The sequence below is a fragment of the Synchiropus splendidus genome, chromosome 11 (assembly GCF_027744825.2).
Source record: "Synchiropus splendidus isolate RoL2022-P1 chromosome 11, RoL_Sspl_1.0, whole genome shotgun sequence".
In the NCBI taxonomy this organism is placed as follows: Eukaryota; Metazoa; Chordata; class Actinopteri; order Syngnathiformes; family Callionymidae; genus Synchiropus; species Synchiropus splendidus.
The window spans coordinates 675,194-692,006 of record NC_071344.1 but is presented as its reverse complement, the minus strand read 5'-3'; the positions used below and the strand labels follow the sequence as shown (position 1 = coordinate 692,006).

Below are 16,813 nucleotides of genomic sequence, written 5' to 3'. Positions count from 1 at the left end.
TAATGCATTAAAACCTTAAGATTGCAGTTTTGAAAATCAAACATGATAGCTTCGAGGATGAAGTGCAATATTTCATATTTTTAAAAACTGCAATGATGATATGCTTATTGTTTCAGTTAAAAAGAAAATAAAATAACAAAGACGAATTCCTCTCACCATTATTATATTATAACGAAATTGATAAATATAAAATTAGCTCTGTTTGCATTCAATATCTTAGTAAATCTGAAGCTGTGCTTTTTCAGCGAAATGTTATTTGTAGCTTCATTATCATATAAATTCTTGTTTTCAATCCGTTCAGACTGGTTAATTCATCTTCTGAACGTTATCTTCTTTCGTGCATTTATCATCATAATAATAATACGTTTTTGCACAATGAGCAGATGTATCAAGAAATTGTTTATTACAACATACATAGTTTATTTCAAAACATAATACAAGCTTTTATACTGAAAATAAATAATTGCTTGAGCTGTCGTCGAAATTTGGAATCAAACCGCCGATACAGTTCAATCTCACTGAAAATATTTTTGTTTGTTTGTACAATGCTAATCAAGTGCATGGTTAACTAAAGAGCGCTTCTTTAAATTAATGACTCCAAAAAGGGGTAATATATTTATAAAACTGTACAATATTGGAAAAATAGCAAATCAACCAAGAACAGGTCATATTATAAAACTTTCTCTCAGAAGTGAAGTCAACTTATAGGCAGGTGTGTCGCGTCCCCACAGTTGATATGGTCAAGATAAACGCGTGGATAAAGAACGAACAGCGAGTGCGCGGCCTCTCCGCATCCCAGTGATCGACAACTGGAGCACGGGCCTGTGTTTGCAGAGGCCGAAACAACGGCGGTCATAACGACAGCCACGCTACAAATGCAGAGTGTGAAGAGGCAGAGGCGCGTGGAAACGGCGTCCGGTGCGTGGCGCCCCTCTTATTGTCTGCTCACTCCGCAGCAGTTTCGGCAAATCCCCCAGAGAAATGTGGAAAAAAAGAAAAAAGAAAAAAGACAAGTGTATTCCTACGGAAAGCGGCTGAGAGACCGAAACTAAAGGCCGTGGCGGGGTGTTAGGCACATCGTTGTCTTGTATCCGTGATGGGGCGATATTCAAAGGGCGTCCGGGACACTAGGTCAGTGTGAGTGTGAGGTGGAGATAGACGCCCCCACGACTGAAGGACGAAGGCTGAGCAGGTGCTGCGGTGAGGGAGTCCGGGAGCCGAGTGTCCTCGCGCCGTCAGAGGTCGTGGCACGAGGACGCGTCTCCGGCGCTCCCGCCGTGCGAGTAGGGTCCCTCGTGCGGCGCCGGCTCTCCCGGAGGGGTCATGCGCTTCTCCTTCTGCCTCCGGTTGCAGAACCAAACGCGCACCACCTCCTTCTCCAGCTGCAGCGAGTCGGCCAGGGAGGTGATCTCCTGCGCGGACGGTTTGGGACACTTGAGGAAGTGCGTCTCCAGAACCCCCTTGACGCTGACCTCGATGGAGGTCCTCTTCTTCCTCTTCCGGCCCTGGGCTGCGATCTTGTCGATGCTGCTGGAGCTCCCGGTGCTCGAGTCCGCCTCCTCCAGCCACTTGTTCAGCAGCGGCTTCAGCTTGCACATGTTCTTAAAGCTCAGCTGCAGCGCCTCGAACCTGCAGATGGTGGTCTGGGAGAAGACGTTGCCGTACAAAGTTCCCAGAGCCAGGCCCACGTCCGCCTGCGTGAAGCCCAGCTTGATCCGTCTCTGCTTGAACTGCTTGGCAAAGTGCTCCAGCTCGTCCGAGGTAGGCGTCTCCTCGTCGGAGTGGTCGTGGCAGTGGTGCCCGCCGAGGTCGCTGCAGTGCTCGGGGCTGAGCGTGTCCCTGAGGCCCGGGTGCATGCTCTGCCCCGCGGGGTTGGGTGGCGGGGTGAGCCCCCCGTGCTCCAGCATGCCGTTGACAGTGAATCCGGTCTGGGAGTAAATGTTGATCTGCTGTCCGCTGTTGATGGACGCGCTGTGGGACACCTGAGTCCCCCAGGCGCCGGGGTGGCTGTTGTGATGCGGGGAATGGTGCGCCACGTGCGGGGAGCGGTGATGGATGAGCTGGAGGTCTTCCCGGCCCGGCTTGATGTCCTGCTGCTGCTGCTCCATCGAGGCCGACCAGGGGCTGCCCTCCGACAGATTGCTCACTGCCCACTGGTGCCCGAGCGGGTGCCCGTTGCTCTGCAGGTAGTCGCTCTGCAGCAGCTTCTGGTGAGCCCTGTAGGGGCTCGCCGGCTGCATGGCCTGGCTGTCCGGGTGAATCATGGGGCTCGAGCTGAGCAGGGTGTAGGGGCTGGAGGCAGCTGTGGCCATGCTGGCTGCTGGAGCCCACCAGAACTACTGCTCAGCCTCTGACATCTCCCTCTCTGGAGTCTCGGCAGCAGCAGCAGCGGCAGCAGCGCGTCGATGAATGACGGCGCCCCGCTCCAATCACGCGCGCCGCTCCGACGCCGCTCCGCCAATCACCCGGCGGATCGACCGCCTCTGGCACGAAGAAAGCCTCGCCAGCAATCCGACCGGAAGTCAGAGCTGCTCCAGTGGCTCTGGCGGCGGAATAATGTGCGCGCGGAGCGCAGTTCCTGTTTATTAATGAAAGTTTCCAAGTGATTTACGCGGGAGTTTACTGCTGCCGCCGACACCCCTGACCGCGCGTGGAGGAGATTAAAAGCGTGGAGGCATTTGGGAGACGTGCCGCGGCTTCATTGAGGAGCACGCACGAACCTGGGGTCCAGGTGGACAGAGCGTTAGGCACGCGGTTACGCGCGGGTTCACGCTGAGGAACGCGCTCCCAAGTGTATGTTTCGGCCTTCCACGCAGAAGCAAACCTTAGCAGAAAACAGTTGAACCTATTAAAGAAAAGCGTCTCAGCCGGTAATCGATTGGGTTTCTTTTCTCACCATCCAAGACTCGCACATGCCGCCACACGCTGGGCGTCACAGCGCGCACGTCACTGTAAACCACCACTACTGTTGACCTTTTAGTGCAATTCAACCTCGCTTGATGAGAAGGTTGTTGTTGCTGTGGTATTAAGCTCCAAAAGCCCTTGTTTCCCAAACGAAAAACAAGTCAAACAGACAGGCCAAGTTGTAGTTATAAACGACACGATTCATCGGCCTGTAAATGGATCCCTGAGTCAACCTCACCACAGTTCTCTGTTGTTGTTGTTGTTGTTTTTGCTTTTGCCCAACTTTCCGCTGAGACTATTTTCCTATTTTCATGTTGCTCTCAAGTCAACGCAGGCGAACTTGTGCCCAGGCTTCTGTTCCAAACACCTCTCTGCACATCTGAGCGATCATTTGCCACCAGGAGACTCTGCTACTCCCTCGCTGGCTCTGAAATGCCATTAAATGCGTCGCCTCAACTCCCAGGTTAAGCTTGATTTAAATTTGCATACATTTTCATACATTGAGGAGAAATAAAAAGAAGGCAGCAGCCAGCAGAAAGTCATTGAAGAGCATCGAGCCGAGGAGGAGGAGGCGGCGGACAGTGGCAGGCCGGAGCAGGTGAGCCGGAGCCCGGGGCCTGGAGGTGAGCTGGACGGCACCGGCCTGTGGAGCTGCAGTGGCGGCGCGTCTTTTTTTTCCTCTCTCTCCCTCTCTCCTCTGGATGGCGTGAGTCGGTGCGTCAGCGCAGTGGTGTCGACGCCTCATCTGTCTGTTCGGATGGTTTGGTTGGATTCAACACTGAAGAGCAGCAAAGTTTGAAGAGGGACTCGAGACCGTGAATGGTGTCTGTCGGTTTCCAAAATCTCAATCGCGTTTGTGAGGTGATTCGTTTCCTATCCGACATATGTCCCGGTGATTCTTGACCAACCCATGACTATTATATTGCTCTCGTCTGATTTGATTGTTTTAAAGATTTAAACCTTTAAATCAATTTGAATGTTACCGAATGACAACTTATAATAAATGAATGAACAATAAATCACTAAATTATTCCTTTCCCATTGCACTACCTGCTCGTAAAGACCAACCAAGGATATTTTCTCGTTGATACTCTGAACTGTCTTTTTTGCTCACTGTTTCCCAGTTTTTTTTTTAAATTGTATACTGCTTTCCAAAGGTATTTTTCTCCCTCAAAATAAGTTTAAAAAATACTGTGATTGTAGAAATGCCTTTGCTGTGACTCGCTCATATCTATAATTACCGAGTCAAGGCAACACGAATGAGAAAACCATCCGATGAAACCCCATCAATCTCACTTATCCCGTTTACTTTTTATTTTCCTCTATCGCGTTACAGAAACGGCCATCTGTGCTTTACACGCTGCTCCCTTCTTTAATAATCTGAATAATACGTATATATAGATTCAATTTAATGCCATGCTTGTGCGCGTGTTTGCTCCAAGTGCAGCTTTGTGTTTTAAAGTAAAGTAAATCTAAATGTATCTAAGCGTCCACTTCACTGCTTCCTGTGTTTTTTTGTCTTTAATTTATTAGTTTACTTACGACTGTTTATTTATTTATTCACATTTTAATATAACGTGACGCGCAAACGGTGAAAAACGGAAGCAATGTTGTGTTTTTGCTCTGCTGCTGGAGAGGGGGATGTGTGTCCCTCCATAGTCTAAGTTTCTAAGTGTAACAGATGCTTCTCCTTGTGCCGATTCCTTTTATTCGCATCAACATTTTTCCGCCGTCGAGCGCGTTTCCATAGCGAAGTGAATAAAAGGCGAATCCACGCTCCAATAAAGAGCCCATTGAGCCCGCTGCACCTCCTGCTCCAGCGCCGACACCAAGCTCCCTGTTCCTGCTCCACAAGAGCAACTAATCACTCCGAATTTACCCCTCTTTGTCCGCAAAATGATACTTTATTGTCTTTTATTTGTTTGTGTTTGTTCGGCGGGAGCTGAGGGAAGCTTTCCGCCGCCACGCTGGTTCTTCTCCTCCGATTTTGATGGTAAACAGATGATATTAACAAAGGCAGTATATGTGTACATACATTATATATTGTTGTAACTAAAAAAAAGTGCCCTTTAAACGCCTATTGCAGTGAAATCGGTTTGTAATCGCTTTAACGACAATAAAATACTATTTCCCTGGTTTAACTTCGTATGACATCGTAGTATTATAATCATTGTGAACTTAAAACGAACGTTTGTCACAACTGATGGAGTCGTGCTCCATTGTATTTTTTTTACCCTATATAAAGAGGCTGCAGCTTGACATTGAGACAAGGAGGGCCCCAGCGTGGGACCTGTCACGGGGGTCAGGACCTTTGCAGTCTCCCTCCTAGACCCCTTTTCCTGCCTTTCCTGGCGAGAGAGAGAGAAAAAAAACCTCTTTTAAGACCGACTCCAGTCATGGCGTATTGGATAATTCAACAACATACGCAAACTCATAACAACGATCAGAATAAGACGGTGAGTTGTTAGCAAGTGCGCCCCGCTGTGAACGTGAAGGCCGGACACTTTGCTCCCACTCTCCCGGACAGTCAAATCAATACTCCCAGCAGCCCGTGACGTGGCTGATGAAGGACAATGACACCGTGTTTAAAGCCTCAAAAACACCCACGCAGCTCGTCTCTCATCGTTCCACTGACGCGCGCTTTGTTTTCACCATTAAAAAAAAACCCAGAAACTTGGAGGAGGAGAGTGGAGGTTGTCCACAAGAGAATGTGAGGAAACACTGGGCAGAACAGTAATAGCAGCTCAATTGTGCAAATGTGTATTCATGAGCTGTTTGTTGTTTGTGGTCTGGAGAGTGCGTGTGCACGACTGAGTGTGATGTAAAGGCTCAAGTTAGAAAGGCCGCTCTTCATGTGGAGCAACTTAAAAATCCACCAGTATTTCTATGTGTCAAAACATTGAAATATGCAAACTCCATATCTGTGGCCTAAAAACGTTTTTGTCTTGCTATTTAAAATTGGTTTTAAAGTTGGTGCCTCCATTCATGGGTCCAATATTTGTTTCAAACACAAATATTTAGAGATCAAAATGAGTGTGTTTTTCGTTGGACTGAGCTAAATAACGATGAATAATTGGCCATGCTTCAGTCCGAGTCCTGTTTGTTTGGAACTATGACTCATCTATATAATACAACGAATACAATTGAAGCATGAAGGGCCAGACGTATCAAACGTATAGATTTCATTTTTTGAAGTGCAGGGTACTGTTCGAACGATACAGAGTTCGATAAGAAAATGAAAGTCAAAACTCCACAAGCTTGAAAACAATCCATGAGAATGTATACGTCGCTGGCAAAATTCAGGGATATACACAGGGATTAAAAAACAGTTTGTTTAAATCATTTGTTGTGCGATTAAACGTTTTAAACATGTGATTTTGTGAAGCACTGCATGGAGTTTACTGACGTTCATTTGAATGGCGTCACACTGGTGTCTCAGCCAAACTCCGCATTATTTCCATGGAAGAATGAAACAGACATCAATTTAGGTTCGTCACATGTGAAAGACATGAGATCGGTGGACGAAAGTGAAACACTTTGACCCAAATGTTTTCCTTCAGCAGAGTAAATGTTTGTCAGAGAGATTATTGTCTTTGCGTGCGTGCGTGCGTGTGTGTGCGCGCGCTCGTGTGTCACAGGTGTTGTTTTGCTGTTTGCAGAGCAGCTCGAACTCTTTGTCAGTGCCAGTGAAGGAGCCACTGCTGCTTAAAAGAATCTACATATATTACCATCTCTTGAGCGCGCGCGCGCGCGCACACACACCGCAACAATGCAAAAGCAAAGGAAACTCTTCAGTTGCTCTCCACCTCTCCTTCCATCGCCACTCCTCTTGTCTGTGGAGTGCAGTGACGACCTGATGGTTGAAGCTTGTGAAGAGCTATAGATGGTGAGATGGAGCTGCAGCCAAGACCTTGACATCATCCAGTTCTTAGTCGTCAACGATTTCCCCCTGAGGCAAACCCAAACTGCCTAAACTACCTTCAACACGCACGTGTGTCCCCCTGCGCACGCGCACACACACACAGGTCCATCTGAAGGAGCAGGCGGAGCCGACAGTCGCGCATCTGCATTTCAAACACAGACTCTCTGGGATTCATTATTAATTAGCCTGCTGAGCCCTCGAGGACTGGCCATGCTGCCTTCGCGCGCGCGCGCGCACGCGCACACACCTCCTGACCCCCCTGCCCCTCCACTCTACAGCTCCAGAATACTGAAGCACACCCAGTTCTCCTAGCTTCCACACAGTTAATGTACAATAAACCATGATGAATTGCACCAGTAGATGTTTTATTAAGCTGTGACTGTGTTTAAAATCAAATATTCAAAACAACCAAATGCCATCAATCAAGCGGTTTGATAGATGAGGGTGTTTTTTTTTCCTGCTGTACTTTAATACAGATTAGAAAACACCTCTAGTTGTGGCTCAGTAACTGTGTGTGTGTGTGCGTGCGTGCGTGCGTGCGTGCGTGCGTGCGTGCGTGCGTGCTCGCAGCCTCATCTATTAATCTCCAGCAGCAGAGGCAGATCAGAACCACGCACCACCAGTATGCATTAGGAACGTCTCCAGGGTCCATAATGAGAGAGAGAGAGAGAGAGGGAGACATCAAACGCAACACAGCGAGAACGCTCTGTCCACAAGGCGCGTCCCACCGCTGCTCAAAGTTAGGCCGGTGCACACTTTAGGAAAATAAACAGCAGAGGAAGAAGGCCGGGCTACAGATCCCAGCCCATTGTGTGCCGCCGCCGCCGCCGCCGCCGCCGCCGCGGCTCCAGCTGCCATTAGTATGCATGACGTCTGAGCGCTGCTGAGCATCACATCGAGCTTCCTTTTCTGACACAGTCGTCACGCCAGCATGTGCTGACTTCTAATTTTGGACACCATAACATGATTTAATACATTAGTGATTAAAGGTGAACGGCGACCAGGTGTGATCTGCTTCATCTCTCTTGAATATATTTCCATGTCATCCAAGTGACAGGTGACGGTGGCGAGCAAACATGGACAGCGCTGCCTCTCCTCTCCACGTGTCCAAACCATCTGGCCTCCAAACTCCTTCACGTTTCTGCTCTTGTGCTTTCTCCAATGACAACCTCACTTTCTTCCTCTCTGACACGTCTAGCGTCATACATAGGAACATTCAGGCGTCGCGTCGCATGCTAGCTTTTTTCTCAACTGCTGTCCAACCTCTGTTCTCCACTAGTGAAGCTGTCTGGTCAAGAAAATGATTCTCCAAGTCATCAACTATTCATCATCTCAACGTGAACCATTCATGAAGGAATCGTTGGGGCTGTGCCCTCGTTGCTGCTCTCTGACAAGTGAATCCGGTCTGTCCTGTACAAACTGAGATTTCACTTCTGAACACACGTATACCCACAAGTACTCACCTTTGTTTACCGCAGCCCAGAGCTTGGCAACTGGATATAGACGTACAACCTGTGTTATGATTCCTGTGCTGTTTTTTAGTGGTATTAATTCCAAATAAAAACCAGCAGATATGACCTCACAAAATACATATTTTAGATGATATGACACAGAAGTAACTGTATAACAATGTGTCATGGAATAAATGCTGAATTTAGAGTCGATTCAATAGCAGCAATAATAGAGATATAATATTTGTTTACAGCCATCATTTTCTGGGGAAAAATAACAATAATCATAATGCTACAATACAATATTGTGAACATGAAACATGAAGGTGTATCGTTCTAATCTCAGTCCGGTTCGACTTTCAGTTACACGACACAGTTCAACAGTGGAATGAACAGCTGCCTTCGTCGACAAAATAACTCCAGTGTAATGGTATGCGGATTAAAGACAGGATGAGCACCATATCTCAGTATTTGTGTATTAACTATCAATATAGCCGACTTAAAATGTAGGGACAATATCAAACAATCAAGTATCACAACATTCCAGCAAATATATCAATACAGTATCGCGACATTTTCTGTATCGCAGTGTCACGATATATCCTGGTACTATGATACAAGTGTCACAAAAAAATATATTTTAGTTTTGCTCTTAAGACTGGCTTATGTTTAGGCAAAACCAAACATTGTGTGTGTCCATCTTAAACACGGCAAACTTGTATTCGCTGTATTAGCACAGCATTGTCCTTAAGATGCTCCTCTTGGTGGGATTGTCCTGTGATGGACGGCATTGTGTCAGGGAGAGCAAACGTGGCATTTCATTGTTTTTCCATGAGTCGCTGTAGGAACTTTGTGTGTTTGACAGTGAGCAGTTGACAGGCCTGGCGAGCCTCACGTGCGGCAGACGCTGAAGGGCACATGGAACCTGACCAGGGTGAGATATTGGGCCGCGAGCCAGACATTTGACTTTTTCATTGCCAGGCACAAACGTTCATACTTGACTGGTGAAATTGTAAATGTGATCCAGGGTCAGTTTGCACTGGCATCATCACTGGCCTGCTCCAGCATACGAACGGGGCTCAGGACTTGGCACTCAAAGGTGCAACATTGAACCAATGCAGCCACTTCGATTCAGGTTGTCTGTGGAGTCGAGGTTTCACCTTCCATCTTGTCAGACACACCACTGTTGTGGAGAGTGGTGCACAATAATACGAATGCAGAGCTAACCACTTCCCGTCTTTGTGGCTCATCTAGAAACTAGGCCGAGGGAGGAATCCGCACGCATGCTGTTCTCCCTCGAAAGGGAATTCTCATTCCCATTTGCTAACATTCCCTTGGCCCGCTCGCCGGTTCAAAGGAATGCAGATATGATTTTTGGTTTGGTACCAACTCCACCTGGAGTCTCGAAGGGAAGAATAACAAATATGGGAAACATTTAATCCAGAACAATATGTTTATCCAGAGACCCGCCGATCTGAGAGGAATGGACCCCTCCTGGTGCGGTCTTCTGCCAGTGTGTGTGTGTGTGTGTGTGTGTTTGGCTTGGACCTGAGCGATGGTCTGAGAGACCCCTCAGCCCCATGTGGGCAGGAACTCTGAAGAGGAGAGTGGGTCTCAAGTGATGTGTGCCTTGGAAAGGAAATGTCATTTTGAGCTTGTGGACTTTTGTGTTCAGTACTGAGGCAGTACTCAGATCACCTCCTGTTTTATTGAAGACTACATGTCTTATAGTTTTAGAAATCTGAAGTGACAAGGGCAGGCAGTGGGGTCATCGGTGTGCTGCGTTGGAGGACTACCAACGGATGGCTCCACTGCACCACTGAAGTACCTGACGGTCACTTGGAGCGTGTGTGTTTCAGTCATGTGTGAGGTGCTACTCCGACCCAGGTAGTCGTGGCTCCCGTGCGGTGAGCTGGAGAACGTTCCGTCGTGGTGAGGGAGAGTGGAAGACAAAGAAAGACACACACAAGTGAACCGGAACAACGCAAATTATGGCAAAATGCTTTCATGACACTTGAGCCAACCAACATGGCGGTGCGTGTTCATAAACTCTTCAGTCCGTTCCAGTATTTTAAAAGTCGTACCGCAAATAAAGTTACAAATTAGGTCAATTGGTATGAGTACTGTATTATTTTACCGCCTTTAAATTGATGGCTTAAAAATTATTGGTGAATTTTGCGATGAATGACAAAATGCTAATTGTTTTGTTCATTGAATGTTATCAGTCACTTACTTTTTGTTCATCAGGAATGAGATAAAAAAGTCACCTCAGGAGCTTGAATGAAAGGGCTGTCAATGGATGACAATTTTCAATGTCACCTAATCCCACAAAAGAGGAGTAATATGAATCACTCATGTTGTATCGGGTCTAAATGAACCCTAGAGGAAGATGGTGTGAACACCGGAGCGGCCAACAATGCTTCCCTCACGCAAACACAAGCCGACATGAGAAGATACCGTCAGCAACAGTATCTTCAGAATCTCCTCAGCAACATCACATGGCAGACATGAATGGTCCCTCTGATGTTGATAAGGTCTACCTTGCTAAGTTGTATTTAGAACAGACAGACAATGTTGGATTCATTTGCCACTGATCATGAGTTCACGCTCAGCTTCAGTGCCATCAACACCGCAACACAATTATCATGACTTAGTGTCAACACGCCAAGCAACCAACCATAGAATCACACAAATATGTTTGGGAATGCCTTATTTTATTGATCGATATTTATATGTATTTATGCCGTCATGTAGAAGACAAATTAAAATTAGAATTCAAACCAAATCCAATTGCTACAAAGAGCACACGCCTCAAAATGCCTCACTGATCCAAGCCGGTCGGTCTGTTCCAATACACGTCTGGTTTTTGAGTTTCCCGCGCAGGACGGCCAGTTTGTGTTCCTGACATCATAAGGAACCAAAATAGCTCTCGGTGGAGTCCATGAAAAACAAGTGTTGACACGACAATATTTTCAGTCTCGAAAACTCCAGAAGAAGCAGTTGCAGCATGTTTGCATCTCTCTCTGATAACCATCAAATGTTTCAGTGATTGTTGTCGGAGAGGCTCCGAGCACATGTTGCAAACCACCTCAATCATTTATGGCCACTGTCAGTGGCATCTCAGCGCCCCAAAATCGCTAACCCCACTCGGTTTCTTCCAGCTCTCTTCAGCTCAGCCTCCCTCTCTTTCACAGTGAAAGAAGGTCTTATTGTGGCGATGTCAGCTGTCTCAAGGGTATCCAGAACAAAGAGGCTTTTCACTCCTCTGCATATCCTCTCTCATCCCTCAACACACTCTCACCTCTCACTTTCTCTCCATTCACACCGACGCCTCGTTTGTTTCCTGTTTTTTGGTTGCTACTCTCTCCTGTCGGTGGGATGCACGTTGCTGGGGCGGCAGAAGCAGGTTGAAGTAAACAAGATAAGGAGGTGATGCTAAAAATACTTGAGCGACGGAGTGGAGGTGACTCCACTGCGGCGGCTGTTTGTGTTGCCGCTGAGCCTTCTGCATTCGTAGATCTCTCAAGCACATGACCGAAAATCTGAGGGTCGCTCTTGGCCTCTGCGTCAAGTGCCATGTTTGAATTATGCAATAATACTTTGTTGTTAATGCAACATCCTAAATCCCTCCACGATCAACAAAAAAGGAAAATTCATTGGGGAGTGTTATTATGGGTCATTCTTGTGTTTAGATCATGAAACCCACCCCGTGCCAATGCTCCGCCTCTCTTGACACTCCCACTTTCGACACCACTTGATGTGCAGAATGTCTGTCCCAACCCGAGGACAGCAACCCGCAAACAGACCCTGACATTCCGACGGGGCTCCCTCAGATTCCTTAACCCGTCTGGGTTGTCCTTCTTGTGAAGCCTTCGCTCGAAACCTGTCCGTCTTCGCGCTGTGCTGCTCAGCTTTACATGTTGCAACCCCATCCTACTTCTGACACCTGGAAAACCTGCATAATGATCTCTTTCATGCTATGAACTCTGTTGACTGGAAAAAAAAAAACAAGATGTGAAGACAAACAAACCAGGTGGATTTCTCACCTGCTGAAGAACCAGGAAATGGCGCGCAGAGCTTCAGCTAGATATGAACGTGTGTGGCGCAGCACCACGGCTCATGCCTTCAGAAAAATGATCTCTTTTTATAAAAGACATCTCATGTGATCAAACATGACGTGGAAACATCGAAACAAGCAGACAACTGATAACATGTTTTTAACAATCCTGGCGGAAACCCTGACGTGGCCTGCAGGAACGGTCCACCGTTGTTATAAACTCAACAAGAGACACTGTAATGCAGATGTTTTCCCCATAATCGGTGTCATCAAACAACTGCGCCCCTTGTCAACGGTGACTCCAGAGAGAGCGTCTTCTTTGTGGAAGGAGACACGAAGGCGTGGCTCATGGGCAGGTGGAGCTGCTGTGTCCCACACACTGTGACGATAGTTTTCACAGTTCTCAGGAGCTGCTGAGCAGGACGCTGCTGCGTGAGAGGGACGGAATGTTCCACTCTTATTGGACAGTTTGTTAGGTTGCTTTTCCAGTAGACCACTTTTCGATGAAGCGAGGAATCATTCCAAAGGCAAGCAGAGCACAGATCAATAAATCATCGATGCTGCTCTGGGAGTGGTCTTGCAAAGTGAGTTTCTCCCCATAGCTGCAGTATATCGTATCCACCTGTCGGCTGCGTTCAAATTTGCTGCTGTGACAACATTTGAACATACTTTTGCCGCTCTAAGCCTTAAAACGCCGTAGACTGATGCAAGCGCACAGTCAGAATCGAGCCGACAGCCTCTTTCAGAAAAGGAATAAGCCTCTTCCGCAGGTGTGTGTAAATAAAAGTGGAACTTGAATCGCCGTTGGATTTCAGTTTTGCTGTCTGTGGAAGCAGGTCAGTGAGGGCGCTAAATCATGCCCCCACTGGAGGGACTATAACCCGTCACCTATGTGTGCGCGTGAGATATATAGGGGTCGTCCTGTATCTGGCGGAGGATGAGGAGGCAGGTGAGGCGAGATGTGTGAAGGCGGCAGCAGCTGCTGCAGATACCGAGTGTCAGGAGAGCAGAGGAGGAGGAGGAGAGAGAGCGAGCGAGGGAGAGAGCACAACAGAGGATGCTTCCTTGGCCGAGTGAGTGGAAGAGGGACAGTCAAGCATAACAAACAGGATCCACCTTTCTGCTTGGCTAATTTTCTCCATTAAAACAGCCCAGCAGGAGCCTCAGCAGTCCACCAGCTGGAACAGAGGTTATTTTAGTGGCTGTCTTTCACCGCCGCGTGTGTGTGTGTGTGTGTGTGTGTCATCTGTTTTGGCATGAAGTCTGAGGTTTAGGGAAGCATAACCGTCTTCCATAGGAGCGGATTGAATTCACTGATATTAATTTCCCCCTCTGCACTGGTGCATAAACAAAGAAATGCTGGCGGGCGGTTGTGCACGGGATGTGTTTAGCTCGGTGGGGCGTGTCTATAATGTGCAGACTGCTGATATTGATGTATGCAGCACATATTTGCTCAGTCATCTCTTTATGTGGCTAAAGTCATCAGCCCTGCGCTCCTCTGTCTCAGTCAGATCCTAAACTAATCCCCTTCCCTGCTACTCTGACAAGAAAATCCCCTGTTTTAATGCAAGCACACACACACACACACACACACACACACACTCCCCCCTCATCCTGTCGCGCACATTTCCTTTTTCATCCCTCAGTCGACCTGGGCACAGCATCCCTTTGCTTTTTTGTGATATTTGTGGTGGTAATATTCTGGCAAGTCTGCCAAAGAAAATTCATGTTCTCTTTTTTTTTTTTTTATGTGTGGAGGGAGTGAGCTTTTGGGAGCGTCATTACGCTGCAGGCTGTCAGGAAACGTTAACCGAAGTCTGTTACAGTCCATTTACTGTAAAGAAAGTACAACACGTTTTTGGGATTGAAGACACGGCGGAGGAGACATTGTTGTGGTGACAAAACAAAGCATCAATAACAGTGACTGTTTCACACAGGCATCATTACGACGGCAGCCATGTGGCCGGCGCAGATCTTTGCTTCATTGTTTAAAACCATTCGCTGCTGGGAAATAATCTGAGAGAGGGGGGGGGGAATCAATCATGGCTATTAGACAAATGCATTCTTTCTTTTACTTTGCTTGAATTGAAAATCCGGTTACCTTCAGAGGAGATATTGGAGACAACAAACCTTCACTTTTTCCCCTTTCAGTTGAAGACATGGTGGTCAAACAAACTCAGTTTCACAAGGATAAATCAGTGTGTGTGTGTGTATGTATATATAATATTAGCGCTGTCATTTTAACGCATTCATTCGATTAATTATTTACGCCACGTTAAAAAAATGTAACGCAATTAATTGTGAGTATCAACGGTGGCCAGCCAATGCTTCCGCATTTGAATTTTGGCCCATTGAAGGACCCATAGAGGCGTGTTATACTTCTGTTACTCATTTTGGAATTGCTATATTGCGCTCAAGTGTCTATTTGAGACAGCCTTATTTCGTTTCAGAATTGTATTTCTTTGACTGAAGCGCTGTATTTGTCTGACATCCTTGAACCATGCAGCTGGCCTCACTGCTCTGCGGATGTGCTCGACCTTTACTTTTGGAGTTCAGTGGTGAAGCACAGTTCACCAATAACACGTTGGATTTCAGATCTTCTCTTCTCACTGTATTCAATCGATCAGTCATGCACTACTCAAACTCTTCATCAGGAGACCTTTAGCAGATATGACATAAAAATGCGATGAATTCTATTAATGAATTACAAAATCCTGCAATTAATTCGATTCATTTTTTTATCAACTGACAGCACTGATATATATACATACGTACATGTATATACAACTATATATATGCATGTATGTATATAAACCAAAACCAACTACAAGTCATCCAACCATTCAAGTTCCTATTTCAAAGTCCTGCAATAAGCAGACAGAGGAATTCCTCCACTGCATCTGGTAGTTGACGAGCCAAACCTCACGCTGAAATTCTCTTCCATGAGTAAATGACGTGCGATTCCACATGGCGACTTGTCATCGTGGGGGCCAACAGTGGTATAACCACGAACGTCGTACAGAAGATCCTGAAGACTCCGTGTGACTGTTGTGGGGCTTCGCGACACCACAGTCTTCCATACAGCATGTTTCACTACGTGGCTCTGGTCTGAGGAGAGATGACTGCCGTGAGACGTAACCGAAGTGTTTGCATTCCGACTACAAAGATCCTTATTGAGCTGTTGGTGGTGTAAACGCTTGACAGAAACAACCCAGAAGTTGCTGCTGTTCTCCAAATCTTTCGTTCGTTGTGTTTCACCGAGCTGTCATCTGCTACCCTGGACCATGTGACGGCCCAGACTAAGAAGCGGCTGCTGATCTGATGTCAGAGTTTTCTCATCTGTACACGTCAGTGTGCACCAGTGTGTTCCGCGGCTCTCGCAGCATTGACTCATCAAACCTATATCTGCATATTTCCCCACACGCCGGCCTCCACCCTGTTGCTGTTGGACTCGGCCCTTCTCTCTTCAGGGGATAAAAAAAGTAGCTGCTGACCTCAGTCCAAGAACGGAAATTGAACCACTAGCTAGGGTCACTAGCAGACGTCATTTTGCATGAGGAACTCTCTCATTCGTCACTTTAACGTCAGTCATTCTGTTTAGCCGAAGAGTTCAGACATCCAAATGGTGATGAATCTTCACAGCAAGCAAGAATTAGCTCCAATATCACTCTGCCACCGATTCCTTCGCCTCCGTTCTCCACATTCATCACGTTTATTTCAAGTGTGAAAGTTGAATGTCCGATTGGCTTGTGATGAATGACACAACTTCTCACAAAATGGAGACGAATCCAAGCAAGATCAGTCGTGGTGGTTCAGTGTCAGAGGTGCTGATATGGCATTGGAGCATGTGACACGTATTAAGTGCATAAACGTGGGGTATATTTTTGTGCAGTACACAACAAAGACAAAGTGGTCACACATGACTAAAGAACTTTTCATCCTCCTGTCTCTGTCTCCTGAAAGAAAGATGTTGTGCTGCCAAGTGATCGTCTCTGTTGATGGTGATCCATGATGAAAAATACACAACAGAAGTTTCTTGTGTCTGATCAGAATAATGTGGAAGTCAAAACAAGCTAACATCAAGTCACGTGCCGAGCAGTGACCTGATCCAAGTTATCACCGAAAACAAACTTTCACTCAGAGTGTTTTAAGTTGTGTTTTATGAAGCACCTTTTTTTCTGGAGTTGGTCACGTGACCAGCCCACTCTACTCCGTGATTGGTTGGTGTCATTTCTGATCTTGTCATTTATGAAAAGTTCCCCTGAGAACTGACTATTGAAGCACAGTCTTTGCACTCTTCCAAGCCATCCTCACTCCCATGGTGCAATATACTGACCTTGGGAAAGTGAGCTCAGTAAGGAGCAGAGCCACCGTGACTGAAACGCTCGGCTCTTTGAGAAGCTATAAATAGCAATTGACAAAGGTGGTAGCACCATCCCATGGCTTACCTAAACCCAACCTCTGTCTCTGTTAAGGCAA

The 16,813-nt window shown here is 46.8% G+C and overlaps 1 protein-coding gene across 1 annotated transcript; it reads right to left on the bottom strand.

Annotated features, from left to right (window-relative positions):
- Nucleotides 1-404: 404 nt before the first annotated feature.
- LOC128767397 (POU domain, class 3, transcription factor 4-like) lies at nt 405-2,332 on the bottom strand. Its single transcript, XM_053879429.1, has one exon. It carries the CDS (start codon nt 2,310-2,312, stop codon nt 1,236-1,238), a length of 1,077 nt encoding a protein of 358 aa, XP_053735404.1. The 5' UTR covers nt 2,313-2,332; the 3' UTR covers nt 405-1,235.
- Nucleotides 2,333-16,813: the final 14,481 nt, after the last annotated feature.